The following is a 24,907-nucleotide window of genomic DNA, read 5'->3' as shown; positions in this document are numbered from 1 at the left end:
AAGACAGAATCACAAACAACAGCTGTACATTTCTGGTCTTTATATAGAAGCATTCCCAAATATCTCCCTCCCACAGTGCCCGCTCCCCCGCCTCCTTAGCTACTGCTGTTATTTCAGGGCCTTCCAAGGCCAGGAGTTTAATGTTGTGCAGACAATGGCAATGGTATGGATGGTCTTCTCATTCTCCAAGTGGCAGTACTGGCTTTATATAAAACTCAAGGACTGTTTCATCACTTGAGCAGCCCAAGTATCTATCCCCAACCCAATGTCATTGGGCTGCGACTACTCCAGAGGCAGCACTCACAGGCTAAAGGGAAACGTGCATTTCTCCAGCGCCACCTAGTGGTCTGGAGCCTCTCTCTGCTCATAGTTGGATTGTAAGCTCCTGGGGCAGGGATACTGTAACCATGTGATTCATTTATCTTGGTACAGCACTCTGTTTACTGGGGGCACCCCTGTATTTTCATCTTACAATCTGGGCACATTTTTCTCCTGGATTCTGCTTGTGGGAGATTTTCTATGTTTTTATTCTGAGGTGGAATCCAGACGTAAGATGGGGAAAACATTTTGAGGAACTTCCATTAAAATTCTCTGGCTTTTCTGAATGTGAGGAAATGTCGCTCTAGAGAGGAACCCATTCACACAGTGAAGGAGAGAGCTGTCACCTAAAACAGAAAAGTTTCATTCTCGGTGCCAAATAATTACAACTCAGAGCCAAGTTTAGGATTAAACTTAATGAACTGAGAGGAGAGGAGCAGCCTGGTCTGAGCCTAACCAAGGACATCCAGAACAGGAGAATCTTCATTCAGTTGAAAGAGGATCAGGGAAAATGGCAGATTAGTTCTGCCTTGCTGTGCGTCTTATGGTCTTATTCATTTAGTCAGAGTAAGGTCAGCAGGTAGCACTGTACCATACGGACAAGCTGATCACCCACCGTTATTACAACTCCCCTCCTCAGGGTGATCCTTCAAAGGGGTTAGGGAGGAAGGAATAGGGATGACAGCTCTTTGCGTTTCTGCTCCTCAGATGCAGGACGCTGCACTTTTTGGCACTGAATCTTAACTGCCAAGCATTTGACCACTCCTCAAACTTTCTTAGATCACTTCTCGTTTTATCTATTCCCTCAGGGGTGTCCACTCTGTTGCAGATCTTAGTGTCATCCTCAAAAAGTCCAACTTTTTCCTAATCGACCCAGACCCGATCACTGAGGCGTTCCACTAATCATCTTTCTCATCTCTGAGTGACTTCAGTCTACCACTATCTTCTCTCATCTTTGTAATCCAGTCCACTAACTTGGGAACCATTCCCAGGCTGCTCATTTTATTCATGCCCTAGGTGAGTATATGATATCCAGTGCATGTCTAATTCTCTAGTCACCTAATTAAAAAAAAAACAAAAAACAGTCAAATTCGTTTGACACAAAGTCCCTCTGGAAAATCCATGTTGACTCAGATCCTGTAACCCATCGGATTTCCTTCAGCAGTGTCTCCATTTATTTTCCAACGACCAAGGTAAGACTAACCGGCCTGGCTTTCCAGCCTCCTACCACATTTCTAAAGATGCCCTTATCCTCTTTCCAAAGATCTATTGAATAGATCCATCCATGGATCCAGCACAACCTCTCCAAGCTCATTTAGTATCCAAGAATAAGGTGGGCGTTAAACAACGGAAAGGAGCGGGGTGTCTGCCAGAAGGACAGTGGGTAATTTGAACAGGTGCATCCATGCCTGATGGGGTAATGGAAGGTGTTTAGTATTTCCCAGCTCCATGGAGTTAAAGCAGAGGTTCTCAACCCTGACCTTGGGCCACACTCAGCCAGTCTGATTTTCAGGACATCCACAATGAATATTCATGAGATAATTTACATGTGGTGCCTTCACTATATGTCAGTCTGTGCCATGCATATTCTTTGTGCATATCCTGAAGACCAGATTGGGTGGATGTGCCCCAAAGAGTGAGTTGAAGATGAGCCTCCATCTGATTTTAGTAGCAGTTACACTAGGTCACCTCTAGAGGTCAGAGTTGGCCAACGAATCGATCCAGCAGGACACAGTTCCAGCACAGCTCCTCGGTAGGTGCCAGCACAGCGAAGCCAGCCCCCCATGGTTCAGTTTCCTTCTGGCACTGGAACTGTAAAGGAGAGTGAGATTTGCCAGCGTTAGTTTGTGTCGTGAGGAGATATCATCCAGGCCTGGCCTTTCCATCCTCTTGCCTGTGCCGAGGCCAGACCACATTGCTATGGCATCTGAAACCTGCCCACCCATCTCCACCACCATCACCTCCAATGCTTAGAAAACAGATGGACAAATCTGGCTATCTTCCGGGGGCGACGACGACGATGACAACCCCCCCCCCCCCCTTGTACAAGTTCTTTCACGAGCTATTTAGGGGAGAAATGGTGAGCCCCATTCAAACAACCCCCTTCCCAACCAAGACCTGGTAAGGTAGCCTAGAAATATCTTAAGGTGAGAGAAACAAGTTGGGTCTCATAAATATTGCACATGACGCAAAAAGCCAGGAGGAAGGATTGGATTTTACACCTTGGGGGCATCCGTGTGGGTAAAACTGCTGCTCCTGCAGATTAATAAGTAGCAGCACTTGTTAATGCCTCCTTATAAAATTCTGTTGGCGGCTGAAACATAATCATTATGACCCTTTTCTCATTCTGATCTTTATTTCATTTCTGGGGGCGGACATTAGCACTTTTGAAGGCCCTCACCATAAGGCACGCTAGATTATTTTTTTAACGGCTGAAGATGTGTTCCAGCACAAACACTACGGCATTATAAATAATCTATCACCCTCAAGGGTATTACAACATTCATCCGAAGCTGTGTGATAATCTGAAACGTAACCAACAAAGCCTTGGTCGGGGGGCAAGTCGGTCCGTTATTAACCAGGGGTTCATTTACTTCACCAATATCTGACAAAAAGGGGAAGTTGCTTTTGCTAGGACTTTGGTTTGTATTCCTCTTCTATAAGAAGGGAGAGCAGAGCAGATCGCACGTCCGACCCTTCAACGTGGTCCGGTTTTCCGACGCCGTGGTTTTTCCGTGCTCTGATTGGCTCTGTGCATGGAAGCCAACATCTCAAGATGATTGCGGGGGGGGGGGTGCTAAACTCAATTCAAATGATCCCTTTCTGGAAACAGCGAAGGAGTTTGCTCAGTATCGCTGGACGATCAAACGCCTACGGCAGCCACAGAGCTGGCACCGTGCACTGCTTTACCTGTTAAGCTTTTACCTTTCCCTAAGTGGCACGTTCTCGTTCTCCTGCGCCGCCCAGCAGCAGCAGCTGCCGCCCATCCCCATTCCGGCCAAAAGCAGGGAGACTTTCCAGACGCTTCCCACCTGAGGGTTGTGATATGGACGAAACAGAATCTGTTTAAAGAAATGAGTTTAGCTTTCCTTTTTTTTAAAGGAAATCTGAGATGGTGGCAGATCTCGCCTGCCCCCAACCCCTTCCTGTTACCCCCCCTACTCCATCTCTGGCTTCACCCTGGGATTCCCCATGGCAGAGGGTCCAAGGAACCCTGGGATTCTGCTGTCGTAAAAAATGAGCTCCTGATGTTATCTGAGTGCACAGAATTCCTGCAGCCATGGCTGAAGCCAAGTTTTCATCCCTGCAGAACTGTGGGAGCGAATGCCAGATACCCTATTTAAAAAAAAAAAAAAAAATACTATCGGAAAAAGGGAGGACTGATTTATTAGGGAGACCCAGTTTCCAAAATCACAGCCTCCTAAATGTAACTGATTGCATTGCTTGCTCAAGGTTTGCCAAACGCATGCACCCTTGAGAGCAACATTACTAACAAAAAAAATTAGAAATAATTCAAGTTCTAGCAAACTTCCTCTAATTTCTGATTTATAATGTAATCCTGAGCCAAAATAATCAGATAAACTAACAAAAGGTTTCGTAAGTCATTTGGTAGGAAGTTAAACATTGGTAAATTCACCTTTTTTTTTTTTTTTTTTATTATTCCTAACAAGAGATTATTAAACGTTTTTGATTAAAACACCCTGTGGGTGTCACATTGATACAGGTGAAGCTTGAATACTGCACGGCCAGAAGAAGAGCAGGCCTTCATCAGAGCTCAGTGAGGCATCACACTGATACATATAAAGCATGAATACAGCACGGACAGCTGAAGAGAGGAGTCAGGAAAGGAGAGTTAAAAAAAAAAAAAAACCCAAAACAAACAACCCAAATACTTAAATCCAGCCCATGAAGGACCTGCAGAGCCAGTTTTGGTTTTGGCCCATGGACCTGGTGTTCCACCTCCCCTAAAAGCATCAAGACAGGGGAGCACTTGAAGACCAGGACTGTCTCAGCTCATTCTCAGGGACCTAGAGCCATCCAGGAAGAGCATTAGAGAAGTGCCCGCTATGGTCCATTCCTCCAGGGAGAAAGTGCCAGTTGCTGCCCAGGACCGGGACCCATTCTCCCTCTGTAGCTCTAGAGGGGATGCACTTAGTAAACACCCAACTCTATGCATGCACCTCGGACAAAGGGATGGGATTGCTGGACCACCGGAACTGTAATGACATCCCTGATGATCAGGTGAGATAGGGGAGGTCACGGAGCTGTGACCCCAGCTGACCAGCAAAAGCAAAAGCCCAATGGGATATCTTTTAGAGAATTGACTCTTATCGAGGAGGTAGAAATGGAGGTAAAGCGCAGGCTAATAGCGACAAAAGAAAGGGAAGGTCAGCATGAGATCAAAGTGCAAAGTGGGGAACTAGTGTGGCACCTAATGCTGGGAAAGTATCCGGCCCCCCAGCAGTGTTCCCTGTCAGAGGGTGGCATGCTGCTGGGCCTTCCACCCCAGAGGTGGCTGGCCGGGTGTTTCAGGCACTCGGCGTTCGTGCCGGGATGGAAGATGCATGAATAGTTCTTTTGGGGGCATGAGGCGGCGGCAGCGCCAGGAGCGGAGGGAAGGACAATAGCAGACAGTGCTGACACACTGTACATCTCTGTCTGGTGTAACAGGGTGAGGCCGGCCCTGAAAAAAAAAACAGCTTTCTGTAGTGCACATTCTGTACAGAATCCAGCACAGCTGTGCTCCATCTCTGGGGAGGGGCCAAGAGCTGTCAAACAGAGCGAGTCTGAATCCTTTGTGCTTACAAGGCAAGGAGGAGACTGCGCTACCACAGCCAGGAGGAGACGGCGCTACCACAGCCACACAGAGAGAACCATCTCCGCCTCCACCTTGCCCCCACCCCTGGCTCTCTCTTCTCTCTATCTCCTTGGTGTTTCTCCGTCCCTCGTGAATTCTCTTCCGTACCAGGTTGTGCCTCGCCGCCCCTCCCTCTGCTCGCCCCCGCTCTCCTCTCCGTTTCTCACTTTCCTTCTCGTCTCCTCTCCCAGTTGTATTTCTTCATCTGCAGGCCTCGTTTGAGACCCTCCCCCTTTTAGCTCCTCCTGCCTGTCTTGCCTCCCAGGTTCCTCCCCCGCTGCTCTGTTTGCCCTCCACTTCTTTCCCAACGCCGACCTCCCGCCCCCCTCCCTCCCTTCCTCTCTCTCTTCCTTGTGCACCCCGTCCTCTGCTCACTCCTTTCCGTGTTGGTCACTAGCAGGAGGACCCCCATGAACGGGACAACTGCTGGAAACTGATCTTCTGGAGGACGAGGTCTAAAGACCTGCAAGACCCCACCCTCTGGTGAAACGAGAAAACATTGCCCCCAGCTGACTGTGGTTCACTTTATAGCAGTGGTTTTCCTTTTTTATGTGCTTAAGAACATAAGAACATGCCATACTGGGTCAGACCAAGGGTCCCTCAAGCCCAGTCCCCTGTTTCCAACAGTGGCCAATTCAGTCCAATGCACTGCTATGGCACAGTGATCAGTAGTGCCTATTCTTTAATTCTACTTGGTTAGTAACAGTTTATGGCGTTCTCCTCTGAGAACTTGTCCAAATCTTTTTTTAAACCCAGCTAAGCTAACTGCCTAACCACATCCTCTGGCAATGAATTCCAGAACTTAATCGTGCAGTGAGTGAAAAGGAAATTCTCCGATTTGTTTTAAATGTGCTATTTACTAACTTCATGGAGTGTCCCCTAGTCTTTATATTTTTTGAAAGAGTAAATAACTGATTTACATTTACCCATTCTATTCTAATCACAATTTTATACACCCCTATCATATCTGCTCTCTTCTCCAAGCTGAACAGCTTTAAAACTCTTTAGCCATTTCATACCGTTTACCATTTTGGTCACGCCTCTGTGTACCTTTTTTCAATACAACTTTATCTTTTTTGAGATGCGGCAATCAGAACTGCACACGATACTCCAGATGTGGTCTCAGCATAACATTTTGAGCAAATGCCAACATTTTCTCAGGTCCAGTGCACTGTTTGAAAAACCTAAATTCACATACCATTGGCTACAGTGAATACTAACGTGATAAATTTGGGTACTAAGTTAGAAACATCCTTCTTGCCCTGTTGAAACTTGCCCCAATTGAAGTCGCCATGCCTTAGGCTTTTATTTGCGGCTTCCTGTAGGTTTTTGCCTTATTTTATAATTCCTTCACCCAGCTACTGCTAATTTAGTTCAAAGGTTCGCAAACCAGTCCTGTGGGACCCTCAGCCGGTCGGGTTTCAGGATATCCACAATGAATAACATGAGACAAATTTGCTTGCAATGGAGGCAGTGGGCATCCTGAAAATCCGACTGGCTGGGGTCCCCCAAGACAGGTTTGGGAGCCGGTGATCGCCGTTGACTTCAATGGCTCCGCCCATTTTAGTATCATTATAAGTTCTGAAAGCCACAGAACTCTCCGGGAGGGAGCCGGCTGGCTCACACCCCGCCTGCTGGCAAACCTTGCCGCAGACAGGGACTTGTGCTGACGACGCAGTGTCTGATGGAAAGTTGGCACGCACCTCCGACTGTTCCATAGCCTGGAGGGCCAGTGTCAGACCCGTTTGATGTTTAGGTGCAGGCTCCGGCAGGACCATCCCGTTTCCAGTAGGGTAACAGCAGCCATTCCGGGCCTATTTGGTAAGCTGGCACTAGGCGGTTAGGCAAAGGTGAATGGGACCAGTAAATTGGAGATGCAGTGGGGAAGGAGGTACATTTTGTTTTTTAAATCCTTCAAGGACCCTCTCCCTGGCCTGTGGTCCCCTGAGAATACCAACTTCCATTTGTAGGGGCAGAGAATCCATTCGTCCCAGGCAGAGCCGTCCTGGAGGTGTACAGAGGATTCCTCTTGTGTGCGGGGCAGAGATAGCATTCGTCCCAGGCAGAGCCGTCCTGGAGGTGTACAGAGGATTCTCTTGTGTGCAGGGCAGAGATACCATTCGTCCCAGGCAGAGCCGTCCTCTGAGGTGTGCAGAGGATTCCTCTTGTGTGCACGCCTCTGGGAGCCTCTGGCATTTTGTACAGAGCGTGCTTTGTTACAACGATCCAATCTAGTGGCTGACAGGTTAGCTCTTCTGCCATTTCCTCTCTCAGGTCTCTTTAGTCTACCAGTTAAAAACAACAACAAAAAGCCTCTTTAAAACGTGTTCCTCGTCCTCTTGTGCGCACCTGTCAACTAAGCGCGAGCCTCTAGGGACTGCAAGACCCGGGAGATTTCTTAAAATCCCACCTACCTCCTACCTGTCCGTTCATACTCTCTTTGCTTTGGGGCGCGATGCAATAGTTTGTGCGCAGGAAACGGGCGCTCAGTGTTGAGCGCCTGTTTTCCTAGCGCGCGCCCAGCCACCTCTCCTGGGCACGCGATGCGATATTTAAGTGAGGGGGGTCGCGCTATAAAGGAAGCGCGAGGGAGAAATTTGTGCATCCCTAGCGCCTTCGCGACGTTGGGCACCCAGGAGAGGTGGCTGTCAAACTGGTTGGGAAAACGGACGCTCAATTTACGAGCGTTCGTTTTCTCCCATTACCGGCATAGACATGCGCAAGATACGCAGCCTGGACCGAGTATCTTTTGTGTGTCTATTGGGCATCCAGAATTTTTTTTTTTTTTTCAAAAACTTTTTTTTAACTAAATCTGCTTTATGTGGTTCCTCGCTACAATACTATTAGGAGGAATCGCAGAAAGCAGGATTTTTCATTTTTTTTTCAATGCGCCTTTGAGTGTGGCATAACTTTACGCCAGCCCCAGGCTAGCGTAACATTTGCCGCCTTGCAATGGACGCGTTAGCCATGCGGGGAATTTTTTGCATCGCGGGGATTAGCTAATAGTCTCATCTACTTGGAATTTACATGTGATGAGCGCTATTAGCCGTGCGATGATTTGGACGTGCTAATCCCCGTATTGCATTGTCCAATCTCATGTTAAACCGTGCAGTAGCCGCTGCGCACAGGATTGCATCGGCCCCTTTGTAATTAGTAAAACTAGGGCAGCTTACCCCGGAGAGCAAATGAAGCTGGCGCCAGAAAAACCTCAAAACAAAACAAGCAAGAGGAAAAAATGTACCTAATCAACTATAGTGCAATATATAAATCTTTAATTACAAACACAAAATGTGTCAACCAGAGGTGTGCTAAGGGTGGGGGGGCGGGTACACGCCTGGTGGCAAAAGGGGGAGGGGTGCCATTGCCGCCGGCAGAAAGGTCCTGCGATGGCGCGGAACAGTGACAGGGTGGGGGGAACCTCGCCAGCAAAAGCACGGAGCTGCAGTGGTAGAGGCCAGCAGCGCCACCGGCATTTCCTGGAGCCAGCGTGGCGGCAAAGAACAGGCCTAATGTTGCCACCAGCAGCAGAAGAACAGACATGTGGTTCCACTGGTGGCCGAAGAAGAGAGAGACTGCCCTGTGAGAGTAAGTGCCAGTGCATGAGTGTGTGCGTGTGACTATATGTGTGTGTGTATGAATGAGAGGATGCCTGTGAGTGTATGAGATGGTGAATGTATAGAAGAGTGAATGTGTGTGTGCCTGTGGGTGCCTATATGTGAGAGGGAGCCTGTGTGGGTGGGTGGTAAGAGAGAGGAAAGCATGTGTGTGTGTATGTATATATATATATATGAGAGGGTGTGTGGGTATATGTGTGTGTGTGTGTGTGTGTGTATATGTATATATGTGTATGTGTATATATATGAGAGGGTGTGTGGGTATATGTGTGTGTGTGTGTGTGTATATGTATATATGTGTATGTGTATATATATGAGAGGGTGTGTGGGTATATGTGTGTGTGTGTGCGTGGGTGAGACAGGAATTCTGTGTGAGAGATAAAGAGGAAGCGGAGGAAATATGTATGTCTGTATCTTTCACTCACAAACACACACACACACACATACACACTCACTCAAGCTGCGTCTGTCTCTCACCAAGCGTGTATGTGTGTGAGAGACAGAGGGAGCATATTTTGTTTGTGTCTCTGTGTGTGTGTGTGTGTGTACCCCCAGTTCACGACACTCTCAGGGTGACAGGGATGGAGAGTAGGAGATTTTTAAATCCTTATTAGTTTTAATTATTGGGTGTTATTTGATGTGGCCGCAGTTTTGAAATATTTTATCAATGTTTAGGAAATTTTAAAATTATATATGGCAGGGTGGGGGGTGCCAAAGAAGTATCCACCCCAGGTGCCAAATACTCTAGGTATGCCTCTGGTGTCAACCAACAAATATTAAAATGAAATAAAATACAATAAAAAGTTAAACTTCATAAGAAATCAAAGAAAAAAAGCTACCCCTATACAAAACATTAATCAAAACCTAAAGTTTGCCACTCCCATCAAAACCACAGACTCTATGTGATCTCCAACTACCCTGGCTTCCCCCGCTGCCGATTATTATCTCATGCATCTTCTTAGTGGGTGATCGCAGGTCAGGTTGAAAGCAGGCAGGACATTCTGGACTTGGAGCTTAGATTTGATTTATCTGCTGTTCCAAATCCAAATGCAGGGCAAGTTGCACTCAGGAGCAGTTGATAGTTCCCTGCCCCAGAGGGCTTACAATCTCTAGTATGTACCTGAGGCCTCCTCAGCGCCGCAAAAAGCAACGGTGGGAAAAGCAAGAGTGGAGCCCTGGTCCTCAGCCCGCTGATCTCAGCAGGGCCCTCTCCTTCCCTCTTCCAGAAAGGTTCTGACCTGCTCCTCTCCACTCCCACTCAGCAGCACTGCTTGCTCTGATAGGGTGCCAAGCATAACCTGGTGGAAGGTCCAAGCTAAACCTGCCATGCCCATTAGTCATCCTCTCCCGAAAGGCTCAATTTTCTCAACTGCTTACGAAAAGCCTTTTTACTTCACTGGTTCCCATTGCATGCTGGAATATTTTGGAAGGGAAGACCGATTTTATTTAGGCATCCATCGAGTGCTCAGCTCAACACATTGCATGCAGGTATGAGAATCTCTCCCCAGAAAGCGTACAACTCAAGTGTCATTGAAAGAGGCAGGATTTGAACCCTGCTCCTCTGCAGCCTCTTACTCTACCAGGTCTCATTCGTCCTTTCAACAGCTTATGCTCCATTCGTGTAAAGATTCCGGGTCTCTCTACAGCAAATTGCACGCTTTCTGGTTTTCTTCCAGCCCGGGAACTCTGGATAACCCTTGAACTCCAAAGCAAGGATTCTACCGCTGAGCGAGAGGAATAATCAATCCCTCCTGTAGCTGAGTTTGTACAAGAATAAGGAGGTGGTTCTCGAAACCTGGGGCTTGTTGCCCCCGAACGAGCTTGGTTTTCAGGTTAATCAGTCGCTGACCCGTTTCCTAGACTGCCTCGTGCATTGTATGAGGATGTCCCCAAAACCTAGGTCTGTTAGGGGCCGCCAGGAGCAAGGTTCAGAGACCCTGCCCCCTGGAGGCACACTCTCTGAACACACACGCAGAGGAATGTCCTCCCCTTCGCCAAATCTCAGCTCAACCAGCATTTGCCAGGCATTCGCCGAGATCTGTGCTGGTCGGATATGGAGAGAATTCAAAACTTAGAGCCAATGAAGCAGACAGAAACCGATTGCAATTTATATATATTTTTAATATTTCAACTCAGATTATTATTGAATTAAAAAAACAATTAGGCCCAGTAACTGAAAAATACAGAGCTGGAACCTGTAAACATTATGATAAAGCTGTAATACTTAGTGCCCAATGCAGATTCGCTACCGGGGAGCACGGCTGAGAGATTTCCAGAACATGTCGGCGGCAGCCCAGATTTTCAGACCTTATATTTCTCTATTTATTGGTTTGGGGTTTTTTTTTTTTCAAAATTATTTTTCTTTTTCTCACATTTGTTTGCCCTCCCCTTACCTCCCCGGCCTCTCCTCTCCTGCCACTCAACAACGGCTCCTTCACGCAGCCTGGCCCTGATCTGGCTGCCGAGGCAGGTCCTTGGCCCAGGTCCAATTGGACTGCAATAGCAGATCCTTTCCAGCCTAGGTTGGTGGCACCAACGTCTAGACAAGCAGGTGCCCAGGACTCTTCCAGCCTTGTGGTGGGGGTGGGGGGGAGAGGGCTGAGTTCAGTCGGGTACCCCCTGCAGGAATGCAGGGCTATTTATCTCACAGGCATTTCTGCAGGGCCTCTTACCTCTGCTGACTTGGATGCAAACCCTCACTCACATCCAGTGCCATTCTCTCAGATGGGTCTGTAGAGTAGGGCTGAGCGATGCTGGCCATTCAGAGCTACAAATCATTCATGTTTTCAGGATCTCCACATGCATATTCATCAGAAGTATCCCCAGGCCAAGACTCCTAATATAATGGAGGTGTGTGTCATGATGACCCGCTGAAGCTCTGTCCTATCGTTATACATAAGAACATGCCATACTGGGTCAGACCAAGGGTCCATCAAGCCCAGCATCCTGCTTCCAACAGTGGCCAATCCAGGCCATAAGAACCTGGCAAGTACCCAAACATTAAATAAATCTCAAGCAGTTTATGGATTTTTTCCTCTAGGAGTTTATCCAAATCTTTTTTAAACCCACTTACACAAACTGCTGCAACCACATTCTCTGGCAATGAATTCCAAAGCTAACTATGCGCTGAGTGAAATAATTTTCTTCAATTTGTTTTAAATGAGCTACTTGCTAACTTCATGGAGTGCTTCCTAGTCCTTCTATCTGAGAGAGTAAATTAACCGATTTGCATTAACTTTTTCAAGTCCTTTCATGATTTTGTAGACCTCTATCATATCCCCCCCTCAGTCGCCTCTTCACCAAACTGAACAGCTTTAACTTCCTTAGCCTTACCTCATAGGGCAGCCATTCCATGCCCCTTATTTTGGTTGCCCTTCTCTGCTCTCTTTCTCCAGTGCAACTATATCTTTTTTGAGATATGGTGACCACAATTGCCCACAGTATTCAAGATGTGGTCTCACCATGGAGCGATACACAGGCATTATAACATCCATCGTTTTATTTTCCATTCCCTTCTTAATAAGCCTAACATTCTGTTTGCTTTTTTTGATCGCCACAGACTACTGGGCCAGCGATTTCAATGTATTATCCACTGTGATGCCTAGTTATCTTTCCTGGGTGGTAACTCCTACGACAGAACCTAACATCGTGTAACTACAGCAAGGGTTATTGCTCCCTATATGCATCACTTTGCACTCGTCCATGTTAAATTTCATCTGTAATATTCTAAGCAAGGCATGGCTTCCTCAGTCCATGAGATCCACTGAGCATTGTCTGGATACACACAATGGATTTTCATGAAATGCATTTGGATGGAATGACTAAATTAAGAAGGCAGTTAATGTGGATGCTTCAGTTACCCTGAGCACCAGACCACTTTGTGGTTCTCGAGGAACAGAGCTGGTCATCCTTGTCCTTTAGGAGGTAAAGGCTAACAGGACAGTTGCAGTCAGGGATACAATGCGGGGACTAGGCCTGCCAGAGTATGGAGCAGGGTAGCTAGAAAAGGCATCGGAGGCCCCGAGAGACTCGATGCCTGGCATGTGCCGTCATTCATGAAATGCTCAACAGGCTGCCATGGAGTTTGCATGTGATGAGCGCTATCGGCCATACGTTTGTTTGGGTGCGCATTTTGCTGCTCTAATCTCTTTATTGCATTGGGTGCTAGTTTAGCGCGTCCAACCGGGCGTAGGCCCGTGCGCTAGGCTGAACGCACTTTATTGCCTCAGCCCCTCAATGAGCGAATTTCCTGCCATTAAACCTTCACACATTCATTCACCTGCTCAGCACAGACACCAGAAACTGATGGTTCGAAATGGACTCAGCAATTTTTCGATCTTACTAACCAAGATCACAAAACGGTGCTGCCCCAGATTGGTATTTTCCAGGGCACAGGCTTTTACAAAAAAAACCCAAAAAACAAATTACAATCTGTAAAAATTAAATTGTGGATCACAATCCAAAATAAAGTCAGAAGTTCCCAGCTAGAACTGGATACTATGTGGCGAGTGGTTGCATGGTGCAGCATGTCGTCCACAGGACAGCTACCGTGGAAAATAAGCCCTATCTGGTGTATCTGAGGTTTTCAGACTTCTATAGAATTATTTGGCATCAGATCCCCTTAAAGAAGCAAACAGTGGCTACATGAGAACCAAATCTTTATAAGGAATCCAGGGAACATACAAAGTCCCTTTGTTAGGTTCCCATCGTAGGTGCTGGAACACCCTCGGTATCAGATCTGCTTCCCCCATCACCTCTTCAATCTCTTAGACCCATAGCGGCTGAGAGACTGATGCGCCAGAGGAGAGGAGAGACAGAATAGATGGCATGGAAGTCAGATATAATAGGGGTGTGCAAACACCCACTGAGCAATGGAATTCACACCTATGGTTCCCATGATAACGCAGTTTGGTTTGTACTTGACTACTCTGGAGTCCCTGGACAAATGGCTTCCTTTCACGCTAGCAGCGTTTGCATGGATTTCTGGGCTCTGTTTGCATCCCTGTAAGGGTCAGCTATCCGAATGGCAGTAAGCTAGTCTACGAGGCACAGGCTTGGGTGAGGAGGTGTGGGCTAATAAGAGAAACAGGGCCAGAGGTAGCAAAATATCGTGGGGAGAAAACATTAGAGAAAGCAAAAACTGAATTGACCATTTTTCCCATGCTTGAGAGTCTGGGTTTCCTCCAATCCATTTCACACAACAGGATGGAGGCAGCCCAGCAACTCAGTGCATTTTAACAGCTGTGCAACTCAGTCCTCAGGGATTACAGCAACTTGAAGCAGGAGGGAGAGCGGCAACCACAAGCTTGTCCTATAAAAATCTTTTTTTTTTTTTTTTTTTTAAATGTGATTTTAAAATATGCAGAGTCCTGCAAGCCAGGGAGCACATTTTCAGAACGGAGATAGCAGTGAAATTCCTCAGCAATACAAAGAGATGCCAGGCCACTGACCGAATGTCGCGGGAGAGCATTCCAGGATGCCCTACTGTCAGCCCTGGAGAGAAATTGAGGTACCATGTCTGATACATTCCTCTGGAACTCGAAACCCACATGGTGTGATTAACAGACTTCAATCCACACTGCGAATGAGCTGGTAACTTTGCCACTAGAGAGGAAGCAGAAACGCACATGCAAAGCTGGTGGTTACAGGTGGGCTCATGGTTTGTAATAAGGATGCTTTTCTTCTGGGTGGATCTCTATTCCTTGGACAGGATTTTCTGTTAGGTCGCGTTACTGGCTAGTGAACACAAGGCACCAAACAACTTCATCTCCATTATTAACCAGGGTTTCAAATTAGTACAATTAACCTCTGCTTTTTAGGTGGAAAACTGCTGACCCAATGTCAAACCTTCATCACGTTTGGCTTTTCAGACTAAAATATGAAAAACTGCAAGGAGATCCCAACATTTTTCTGGTTCTTCACCTACCGGGATTGCCAGCCTCATCGCTGTAGATGTAAGACCTTGTTCCTGGGGAGTTTTCTCCCCTTCCTCCGGACGGGGTTTATACGGTGCAGTCTGGATCCCACAGATCTGATCGGTCCTGAACCTGACAGCAAAGCAATGTTGGGTCAGCTCGCTTGAGAGAAGTTCTTTCATAGGTCGCCCGGTGAAAGATCCACAGGGGTCTTGGTGGTGCTGAAAGAAGGGACCAAAGCTTCAGCCAAATCTTGCACAAGCATTGACTGTGCCGAGGGTTGGCTGTTCTCAGTTAGTCTGCAAACTGAAGCAGGACAGCCAAGCTGGCATCATCCAGGACGGTGAGCGACATCTTAAGGCATCCAGGGCCTTACGTTTTTATCGGCCTGGTCTTGGTTTAGATCTGGGGCACCGGGCTCTCGTCCAATCGCAACCATTAAAATTTCTGAGTCCTTTGTCCTGCTCAAAGCCACGGTCAGCAGCTTTCTGAAAGTCTAGAATGAAAGAAGCCATTCATTAGTGAAACGGAAGGTGCTTCACCCAGGCTGGACTGGGGGAATGGGCAGCGTCAAAATGCAACAAAGTGTTGTCATGCAGTAAACCTGGTCGAGAGTCTGCATCAAAACATTGGAGTGTTCTGCTAGTAAACAGTCAGATTATGTATTACAGGGGTTAAGGGGACAGTGCTGGATGGGCATGGGGATATAGGGTCTGTCACTTCTAGGAGGCATAGGGGTACAGAGTCTGTCACCAATAGAATGGGCACAGGGATGCACAGAGCCTGTCACCTCTAGGACCGGACAGCTCAGGGGATGGGCACAGGGATACAGAGCCTGTCACCTCTAGGACCGGACAGCTCAGGGGATGGGCACAGGGATACAGAGCCTGTCACCTCTAGGACTGGACAGCTCAGGGGCACAGGGATGCACAGAGCCTGTCACTTCTAAGACTGGACAGCTCAAGAGCATAGGGATACAGAGCCTGTCACTTCTAAGACTGGACAGCTCAGGGGATGGGCACAGGGGTGTACAGAGCCTGTCACCTCTAGGATTGGATGGTTCAGGGGATGGGCACAGGGGTACAGAGTCTGTCACCTCTAGGACCGGACAGCTCAGGGGCACAGGGATGCACAGAGCCTGTCACTTCTAAGACTGGACAGCTCAGGGGATGGGCACAGGGGTACAGAGCCTGTCACCTCAAGGACCGGACAGCTCAGGGGCACAGGGATGCAGATCCTGTCACCTCTAGGATTGGATGGTTCAGGGAACGGGTGCAGGGATACAGTAGTTGTCATCTCTGGGACTGGAAGGATCAGAGATAAAGGGTGCGTCCCCTCTAGGACTGGATTTCAGAGTCTTTGCCTCTAGGACAAGACGTGCTCTTGATACTGGGCTTTGGCTATAATTTTTCTCAACAACAGTTTCATAAGCATTTTTAAGAAATTGCTCATCAGGTTCACAATTATACAGGCTTCTGTGCCAGGGTTCAGCACTGCCTCATGCAGTCACCAAGGTCATTGTGAGGCTCACAGATAAAGTCAACAGAAAACAAAGCGAATTACCTAGAAATATCATGTTTCTGCGTGCAAAAATCCCAGGAAAAAAACCATGCAGATTCCATCAGCTGAAATAAAGTTTAATTAATGAAGGATCCGTTTCTGGCATCAGAAAGGTTAGGCAGCTGTACAATAGCAGAAAAGGTTATACTCTCCATGTCCTCTGTGACATTTGAAATGTACACAACGGAGAATAACTTTCATCAGAATTGTATTGTCAAGACAATATTATTGAAATTCTTTCAACGTCGCCCTTGGGAGCAGACCCGTTTGCAAAAGTCACAGATTACCTCACTTGGTCCAAGATGTTATTATGATTAATGCAGACCACCCCTTTTCAAGGGGAGCTCAAGAGTTGTATTCAGGTACTGTAGGTAGTCCTCTGCCTCCAGAGGGCTTACAGTCTGAGGACCTGATTTATTAAGGCTTTTCTTTCCCATTCACTTGCCCAAGGTCACAAGAAGCAAGATTTGAACTCTGAGCCTTAGCCCTACTGCTCTAACCATCAGGCCTCTCCTCAGCTCTGTGTCACAAGGGATATGAGCCAATCAGATCCCATTCCATGAGAGGTCATTTGTACTGCAGCTTCAAACATGGCTGCCTCCCAGCGGGCGAGCGGGAATATTAAGACAGGAGCTGAAACTACTTAGAAAAAAAACCGTCAAAGCTTTAGTCAGTAGCAAGTGAGGATTGCTGTGTGTATGTGTGAAATATCACACAGGCTCATCCAGAGGCCGCACATCGTACCTCTATAGAAGACTCCAGGATCCAGTTAACCTGGATGAACTCTAGGACACAGGGGCGGACTGGGAGTGCTAAACTCATCAAAAACTAACTCTCCCTGGTCACAGTGAAGGGATTTGCTCAATATAGTGAGTGCTCCAGCACCCACTGCACCTGCAGAGCTGGCACGTATGTAGGGGATCTGCAGCTTTCCATATACCATAGTCTGCCGGGAAGCTCGGTTGAACTTTCTTCTGTTTATCTTGCGGAAAATCTGAGACAGATCCAGCAACTCACAATCCCACCCCCCTCCAAAAAAAAAAAAAAAAAAATCCCCACACTGCAGATCTGCATCGGATTTCTGCACGCCTGCTAAAAACGGCACCCTCAGTAAGCATTTTCATCAAAAGAGCTTTGGTGAACTGATTCAACCCACTTTTCAAAAAAGGTTGCTAGGTTTGTAAAATTGTTTGGTAAACCTTTCAGAAAAAAGCCTGTTCGTGGCTGCTGGAGGGCTGTGCTCTCAGCTTTCTGCAGGTAGGAAGCCCTGGGTCACCCCTCTGCTTTTGTTAGCCCTGCTGCAAGTCCCAGCTGAGCATTCCAGGGCCTCTTATTGTGTGCATAGACATCTCCACTCTCTCACGCTGATCCATGCTAAACACCAGCAGTCCAACCTGCGCCGCTGCACGGAGCAGTTAGGGAACGGGTGGGAAGAGCAGACGCGCAGATGCTCAAGTTGCATGCACTCTATAGACGTCACTTTTCTGCTAATTTCTTTGGGATTTCGGAATTCATAATATAAAACCTCTCGTTGTATAATGTGTCTGGCCTGAGGCAGCTTTCATGCCACAGGTCTTACCTTGCCCATGTTTCGGTGAACGGGGGCCATGTTTTATTAAACTTCTTCCCCAGAGCAACAGAACAGGAACAAAGCTTTAGTTAACGGGCTCCCTATCTTCTCCCAAGGCCACTCTGGCAGTGCTGCCCGGCTCCCCCCGGATAACTGGCGCACTCTACCGTTTTTGAAGGTAACCCCTCCCCTAGATGAGGTCCAGCCATGAAGAATTCAAGCCCAGCTGGGATCTATCAGAGACCGGGGAGTGGGGTGGGTTGGGAGTGAGGGCCTGCAGCTAAGTGCACGTCAGCATTTGGATCCAATATCCCATCTCTCCCCCTCCCCCCTCATCTAGAGGCTGCAGGCCCCCTGGTGGCAGAGAGGATGGAGAGCTTCCTTGGAACTCAAGGGCGAGCAAAGCAAGATGATGGAGGCCTGGAGCTTGGGCAACTTGGGAAGGCGCTAAGGAAACAGGGCCATTGCAGCATTGGAGGGATGAGCGAGACTCTTAAGGCCCCTTCCACAATGACCTCCCAGAAGATTTCCATTGGCAACATTATCCTGGGCTAGGGGGAGGAAGGCCTGAGATTCTGACCGGTCTGACTGGCTGGGCATCCTCCGGTGCTCTACGGCTGACCGCATGGAGCCTCTCTCACAAAATACACCGCCTTACAGCCGAGCGTCGAGCCGTGGAGAACACGGGATGCCTCCAGAGTGCCGCCCTTTCAGACACCAGGAGAGGGGGCTCCCTTAGTGCTAATGTGACTGATGGCTTGGTGTGGTGGGGGACTGAAGCAGCCCCATCCTCTGAAGCCCCTGGGCCCTGACTCACCTTGTATCAGCCCACAGAGGAAGGACAGGCAGCAGCGAGGCCTCCTTAAGTGGCCAGGGCCTCCGCTCTCAGGCTCTGCCTGGCCCGCACCACCTGGATCGCCTGCTGGTTCTTAAACTTCACCAGGCCCAGCGTGATCTCGGCGTTCCAGCCCGGGTCCTCCTGGGAGCAGCGGAAGTCGACCTCGCCCTTGTCCTCGGTGACCACGGTGAAGTAGATGTAGCGCTCCTTGCACTCCACGCACTCCACGGCCTTCATGCGGGAGAAGCCCAGCTCCTTGCAGCGGGAGCCCGAGCCCTTCACGTCAAAGAGCTTCAGCCCTTTCTCGGTCAGCAGGCAGCGCTTCTTCTTCCAGAGCTGGAGGAGCCCCCCACTCCGTTTCTCCAGCAAGCCCTCCTTCAGCACCTTCTCACTGGTCATAGTCCTTCCTCGCTGCCTCCCTCCCTCCTCAGAGCTGTTCACTGACACGAACTTTCATTGGTATCCGAACGGCACAATCGCTCTTCTCTCCTTTTATTCCTTTCGTTTCATTCTTGGTTTTCCCTCTACCACTCCGTCATGCTCGTTCTCTCTCTTCCCCCTGTCGCTCCCTTTCTCTCTTTTTTTTTGTTTCTCCGCTCTCTCTCCCTTTCTCCAACCTTCTCTTTATCTCCCTCTTTCTTCCTTCAGCTGCCTCTCTTGCTCTTCCTCTCTGCAGCTCTCAGCCCCTCTCCAGGCTCCTCAGTTTGAGGCATGGGCTGGTTGTTGTTCTTTCCACTCTCAGCTCCCTCCCTGCCCCTGACTGGATCCAGCTGTTCTCCCAGCCTGGGATGCCCTCCCTCCAGCTTCTTCTGCAGGAGCAGAAACTCTTCCCCAGTGCGTGGGCTCTCTGACCTTTAATACTGAAAGCAGGGAAGGATTGCTGCAAGCAGTCTGTCTGTCTCTCTCTCTCTCTCTCTTTTCCTCTCTGACAGCAGGGTGTGTGTGTGTGTAATGTGTGCTCTCTGCAGCCCTGCCAGGGATTTGCTCCTACATGCCTCTGCTTTCTTTCCCTCTCGTCTCTCTGCTTCTTCCCACTTGCATTCCATGGCTAAGCTAAGGGCCAGGCCCATCCTGGCTGATGGGCAGGGGCAGGAGCCAATCACAGCTGGCCCTGTGCCTCTGAGAAGGGGAGGGAGGTGGGAAGTGGGTCTAACAGCCCAGCCGTAAGTCATTCACAAACTGGACAGGGCTATGGTAAAACTCATCCTATGTTTTATTTTTCACCAGTCTTGGTTGCCGCATCTGGTGCGTGAGCGGTCCAGTTCTTTGAACAACAGCTGGGCATCTGCGGCCAGATGAAAGATATTTCTGCAGTGGGCAGGCGCTGTGAGTCAGTACTGGGAACCTTGCAGATGGCACCACTGGAGTAACCGGATGAAGCCTTGCTGAAAAGTCTGAAGCTGGCCTGGCCATGAAGTTGTCCTGGGATTCTTAAAGTGAGAGCAGCGCAGGCCCAGTTTTACAAAAGAACGATAACAAAAACCAAGTTTCCACTTCCCATCTTCGATTATTCATAATGCTGAATCAGGGCTTGCTGGTGACAGGATAACGTGGGCACTTCACCATACCACATAACATTTATTCAGAGAGCACCCCCTAAAGCTAACAGACAAAGTCTTATTTCTAGGTCTCCTTTGTCTTTCTCCTTAGATGGGCACCTTTTCTCATGGCCACGTTCCTCTTTTTTGTTTTTTTAATTCTCCTTCTCCCCTGTCTGTGCTGTATTCAGGCTTTGCATGTATCAGTGCAAGGCCTGCACAGAAGCCTGATGAAGATTTGCTGTTCAGCTCTCTATGCTGTATTCATACTTTAAGGGGGAATTTGCATACATAAAACACAGTTTTGCATGCTTGTACGGGAGGGGCTGCATGCACAGAAGTGATTTTGGGTGTAATTATACATGCACTGCAAAGATCCGTCCTGGGGGTGGAGCTGGTTTGGGGAAATCATTTACTCACACACTTTTGATTTTCGAAAGTATGCTCATAAATGTATGCAGGGCCATTTGCATCTCCTCTCTAGCCAACTGGGCCGCGAAAGGTACGCATGGCCCGGTTGGTTTTCATAGCAGACTTATGCGATAAGACGCTGATTTCCATGCAGACTGACAAAGTATATGTGGACTTCAGCTCTGAGCAGGCTGTTATAAAACTGGGCTCTATATTTGTTTTACACTGCTTACCCAATCTGGCCATTGGCTGAGCAGCATTACTCGCAATGTAATGTTTGCCTGCCAGGGGTCACTGCTGTAAAACTGGCTGGGTGCCCAGGAATGTCTTTCGTAAGGGCAGTGGGGATCGCTTTTCTGAAATACTGCTGTGCTCACCTATGATAGCCGCTGATGTACCCCCCAGCGTATGGGACATCCCCCTTGTGAAAGCCACGCCAAACGTTACCACATGCCCGCCTAGCTTCCTCTGCCTCCCCTCCTCCCTGGCAGTCATGGGAGGCTGGCAGTACAGGGACATGCGGCTGCTCCTCCCCCTCCCCCTCCTGTGTGTCCTGATTACAAAGAAAGGATACACTATGGGGGGGGGGGGGGGGGGGGATAAGAGGCTGAGGGGACCGGGAGCACACGCTCACCATGTTGGGCTCTAACAACCCCAAAACCCGAGAAGAACCAGAGGGAAAGGAGGAGATGGAGAGGATGCTGAGAAGGGGAGATGCGGGACAGTATTGATGGAGAAGAACCTAAGAGATGAGAGGGGTGAGACACAGAGGAATCCAAGCGCCGGAGGAGACAGAGGTACCTGCTAAGGGGGGATGAGATAGAAAGAAACTTGAGGAGCACGGCTCGTTGTGTTTAAAGTTTTACTGATGGGTTTCTGATTGTGAATGTAACCTGCCCCATCCTCTCTTCCACACAGCTTACAGGATCTCCGAGGTGAGGTGGGCCCCAGGCGTTCCCCTCTCACCAGCTTCATTGCACTTCAAATAAACTCAGATCCCTCGGGTTGAGTTCAAACTGCCTTGTTCATTTACTTAACAAAGCCCACGACACTCGCCATTTTACATGAATCCAGTCCTGAGCTGGAAGTGCACCATGAGGTGGCTGATCTGGCCATTGCTCTCACCCCCTTGAGTTCCTCATCGCTGGAGGACTGCAGAACCCATGGTATTTGCTGCAGAAGTGATTGGATGCATGCACGCTCCCCACTGGAGGAGAGCTCTGGATGGCCTAACCTTTGAGGAACTTACATATGCTCTACACAGGGAGCTGGATCCCCTAACACTTCACCCCATCCCCCAGCTCTCTCCATGCTCAAACAAACAACAACGACAAAAAAAAAAACCCGGAACAAACCGTTAGCAACCTCAGTGGGCATGCAGGGCCAAAGCATCTCTATTAGCAATCTTCAGCTTGAAGCTCTTATCTTAGGTACTAGAGCCAGCTCTTTCCCGGCGAGTATGCTTCACTTGAAGAATACACAGCTCTCAAATATGGCTTTACACAGGAATATCGTGGGGCCTTTGGTCTTGGCGTGGAGGCTCACGGGTGCATTTGGTGGATAATTCATCCCAGGATAGTTCACCATACACTTCAGGAACGGAGTTCTAGAGGAGGGACCTCATTTGGAGCTCAGGTCTGCTAATGCCTTAGACGTTATTTCTTTTGAGAGTAAACGTTTAAGTTGGAACATCATCCTGAGTCCTGTGTGCCGGCACTGTGGGAAGATTAGAGAACAAATAATGCCTTGCGCATTGCAGGTTTACCCTCTTCCCCCTGTATCGGGGTAGGCAGAGAGATATACAAGGACTTATCTCCGGTTACTGAGTGTGAGCCACTTCACCTAAAGGATAACCTGGGCGAGGGTTACAAATAAAAGTTTAATAATAATAATAATAATAAAAAAAAAATCCCTACCAAAGCTCCTCCTGGTGCGATCAGTAATCCTTGGTGCCCGAATTGCTGTGGCTCCCCAGATGGTCTGGTCCCAAGTGAATGAGCTGTGCAGCTTTCTGATCTGCTGCCCCGGGGTTTTATAAAGTGTGAAACATTATGTTTTGTACATACAGGAAGCCTGATTTATGTGCCCGGCAACGCAGGCTCTCTGTTTTATCTTTATAATCTTTACAGAGCGCTGCTTCTCGCCAAATCAAGGAACTGTGAACGTCAGGTGGAGGTGGAAGGGGATGGTGGGGTGGGGGAGGGTACGGTAGCCATGGCTGCGATGAAAAGCAGCAGGTCCAGCATCTGTACAGCTCCTTTATAGCCCCTGCACTCTTTTTCTTTTCACTTTTAATATAGATAACAGAGTAATGACGGCAGAAGAGGAGCAAATGGTCCGTCCAGTCTGCCCCGCAAGCTTCTCATGGCAGTAACTGCCGCTCCGCGCAGGCCTCCCCCTGCCTTATGTTAAGGACAGAAATACTGTCAAACCCATAACAAAATTACAGGGCGAGCAGCCTTCCTGATAATTCATGCAATGCTGCTGCTGCTTGAATGCGCTCTGCTTTGGGCCTTGGCCGCAGCCCTGGGCTTTTTCCCTGATGTCTGCGTAGCAGTAAAAGTCAGGGTCCAGTTTTGGCTGTCAGTCTGACTCCCATTCCTCTTTTACCCCCCTCCCCCGCCATTGAAGCGGAGAAGCGATGTTGCAGCTGCTTGGTTAGGGGTAGAAGCTGCCGCCCCGTGATGCGCTACTGTAAATAATGTTATTCTGGCAAGGGCTTGCTGGAGCAAGGCCATGGTGAGGGGGACCCTGGCGGGGCAAACGCTCCATCCCAGCTCACGCGGTCCGGGATGTGTTGATCTGGCAGGGAGCGGGAAGCTTTTCGCGGGCCTGCCCGTCCCCCAGACTTTGTGTAACTCGGAAGATCCCAGGGCCTTTTTTCCAATAGGCACAGGAGGAGGGACAATTCTTTTTTTAATCTGGGATTTTGGATAAAAAGGTATCCGCGTTGAAGCAGCGAGGTGACCGATCAGGCCCTCTGCTGCATGAAACATGCATTGGATGCCATCTCATCCCTCACCTGGCCAAGCACCAGCACCGGATTTATTTATTTACCAAGTATTTCTAGCCCGTCCTGCCGAAAAATAAAAAAAAAAGTGGCCAGAAGTGTGTCTAAGGTTGTCAGTTTAAGGAGCCTTTCGTGGGAAAAGGCCCTAGAAAACACATAGTTTTCTAACAATTTCTTAACGTCTTCAGTGTCTTGGGAGAAACGACTGTGACTTAGGCAAGGAGCTCCAAAACGTAGGAGCAAAGATGGAGAAGCAGCACACTCTGGTTACGGAGAGGCAACGCTGTCCTCGGAGAGGGGATGTCCAGTAGATATTGGCCTGAGGAGCGTAGCAGGTGCGACGAATTCCTAAGGTGGACTCAGTCCATGGGGAGGAAACATTACAAAGGAGATTATGAATAATGAGGGCGGTTTTGTATTGGATGCAGTAGTGAACTAGGTAGCCACCGTAATGACTTGAGAATGGGCATGATATGGTCACGAATGTCTGATCCCGTGAGTTGATGCACCTACTTGTGTTTTTTTTCAGCCGAAAGGCAGGGCCATATTTTGACACCCTTAGGCAGAGAGCCCCGGCAGTCCTCCATTGAAGCTGGACTAGCACATGGCCCCTATAGCAAGCAGATTCAAGCTTCTCTTTGCCCTGCATCCTTGGTGCCTTCAAAAATCTGGTGCCCTGGGCAGTTGCCTATGCCTAAATCTGGGCCTGCTGAAAGATAATATTCTGTGCAAAGCACCAACGCCTTTCTAACACTCCCCTGAGAGGGGGTCTTCCTGACCGAATGCTGCTATGCCAGTAAACCAGCTTAAGAACGGCAGACCTCGTGCGCTGGACGTATCCATCCTGTGTACACCAGAGGGAGCAGGCTGGGATGTTTCCTCATCCTCCATTTTCCCCCGATCCCAGGGAAGGGAGATGAGTAAGCATCACGGCTCCCTTTCCCACAGCTCAGCACCGACTCGGACAACAACAAACTAATTTATTTGTCTTGAGTTCTAAATTTAGCAAAACAAGCTGCCTCTGCTTGAGCAGAGCACCAGGCGAGGGTGCAACGTGGGTTAACACCCCCGCTGCAGTGTCGTGCAACCCTCGATGCTTTCTCTTTTCAGAATGGCGCCTGCCTGGATGGTTTTTCACATCTGGTCAAACTGCAAAGGCTGGCAGGTACGTTTCCGTGATCGGCTGTTTGAATTGGCCCTCTTGCACAGGCTGATGCAATACCAACGCGGTAAAAATGTGCGCCCAACTGGACGCACTTTTTCTTAACGCTCGTA

The 24,907-nt window shown here is 48.7% G+C and overlaps 1 protein-coding gene across 2 annotated transcripts; it reads right to left on the bottom strand.

Moving 5' to 3' along the window:
• Positions 1-6,068: 6,068 nt before the first annotated feature.
• PHLDA3 (pleckstrin homology like domain family A member 3) lies at positions 6,069-19,707 on the bottom strand. Of its 2 annotated transcripts, none has more exons than XM_029572416.1 (2): positions 18,653-19,707; positions 6,069-7,461 (listed from the first exon to the last, which is right to left on the bottom strand). In XM_029572416.1, exon 1 carries the CDS (start codon positions 19,070-19,072, stop codon positions 18,698-18,700), a length of 375 nt encoding a protein of 124 aa, XP_029428276.1. In that variant the 5' UTR covers positions 19,073-19,707; the 3' UTR covers positions 6,069-7,461; positions 18,653-18,697. The 2 variants fall into 2 exon arrangements, with proteins under 2 accessions (XP_029428276.1, XP_029428275.1); XM_029572415.1 differs by lacking the exon at positions 6,069-7,461 and adding an exon at positions 14,079-15,201 and having other exon boundaries at positions 18,653-19,705.
• Positions 19,708-24,907: the final 5,200 nt, after the last annotated feature.

Source organism: Rhinatrema bivittatum, chromosome 12 (assembly GCF_901001135.1).
Source record: "Rhinatrema bivittatum chromosome 12, aRhiBiv1.1, whole genome shotgun sequence".
NCBI classification, from domain to species: domain Eukaryota; kingdom Metazoa; phylum Chordata; class Amphibia; order Gymnophiona; family Rhinatrematidae; genus Rhinatrema; species Rhinatrema bivittatum.
Note: the sequence above shows the minus strand (reverse complement) of the source record. Positions and strands in the feature narration are given on the sequence as shown.

What these genes read in the sequence shown, in the direction of transcription:
- PHLDA3 (XM_029572416.1), bottom strand. Translation starts at nt 19,072, where the DNA reads ATGACCAGTGAGAAGGTGCTGAAGGAGGGCTTGCTGGAGAAACGGAGT.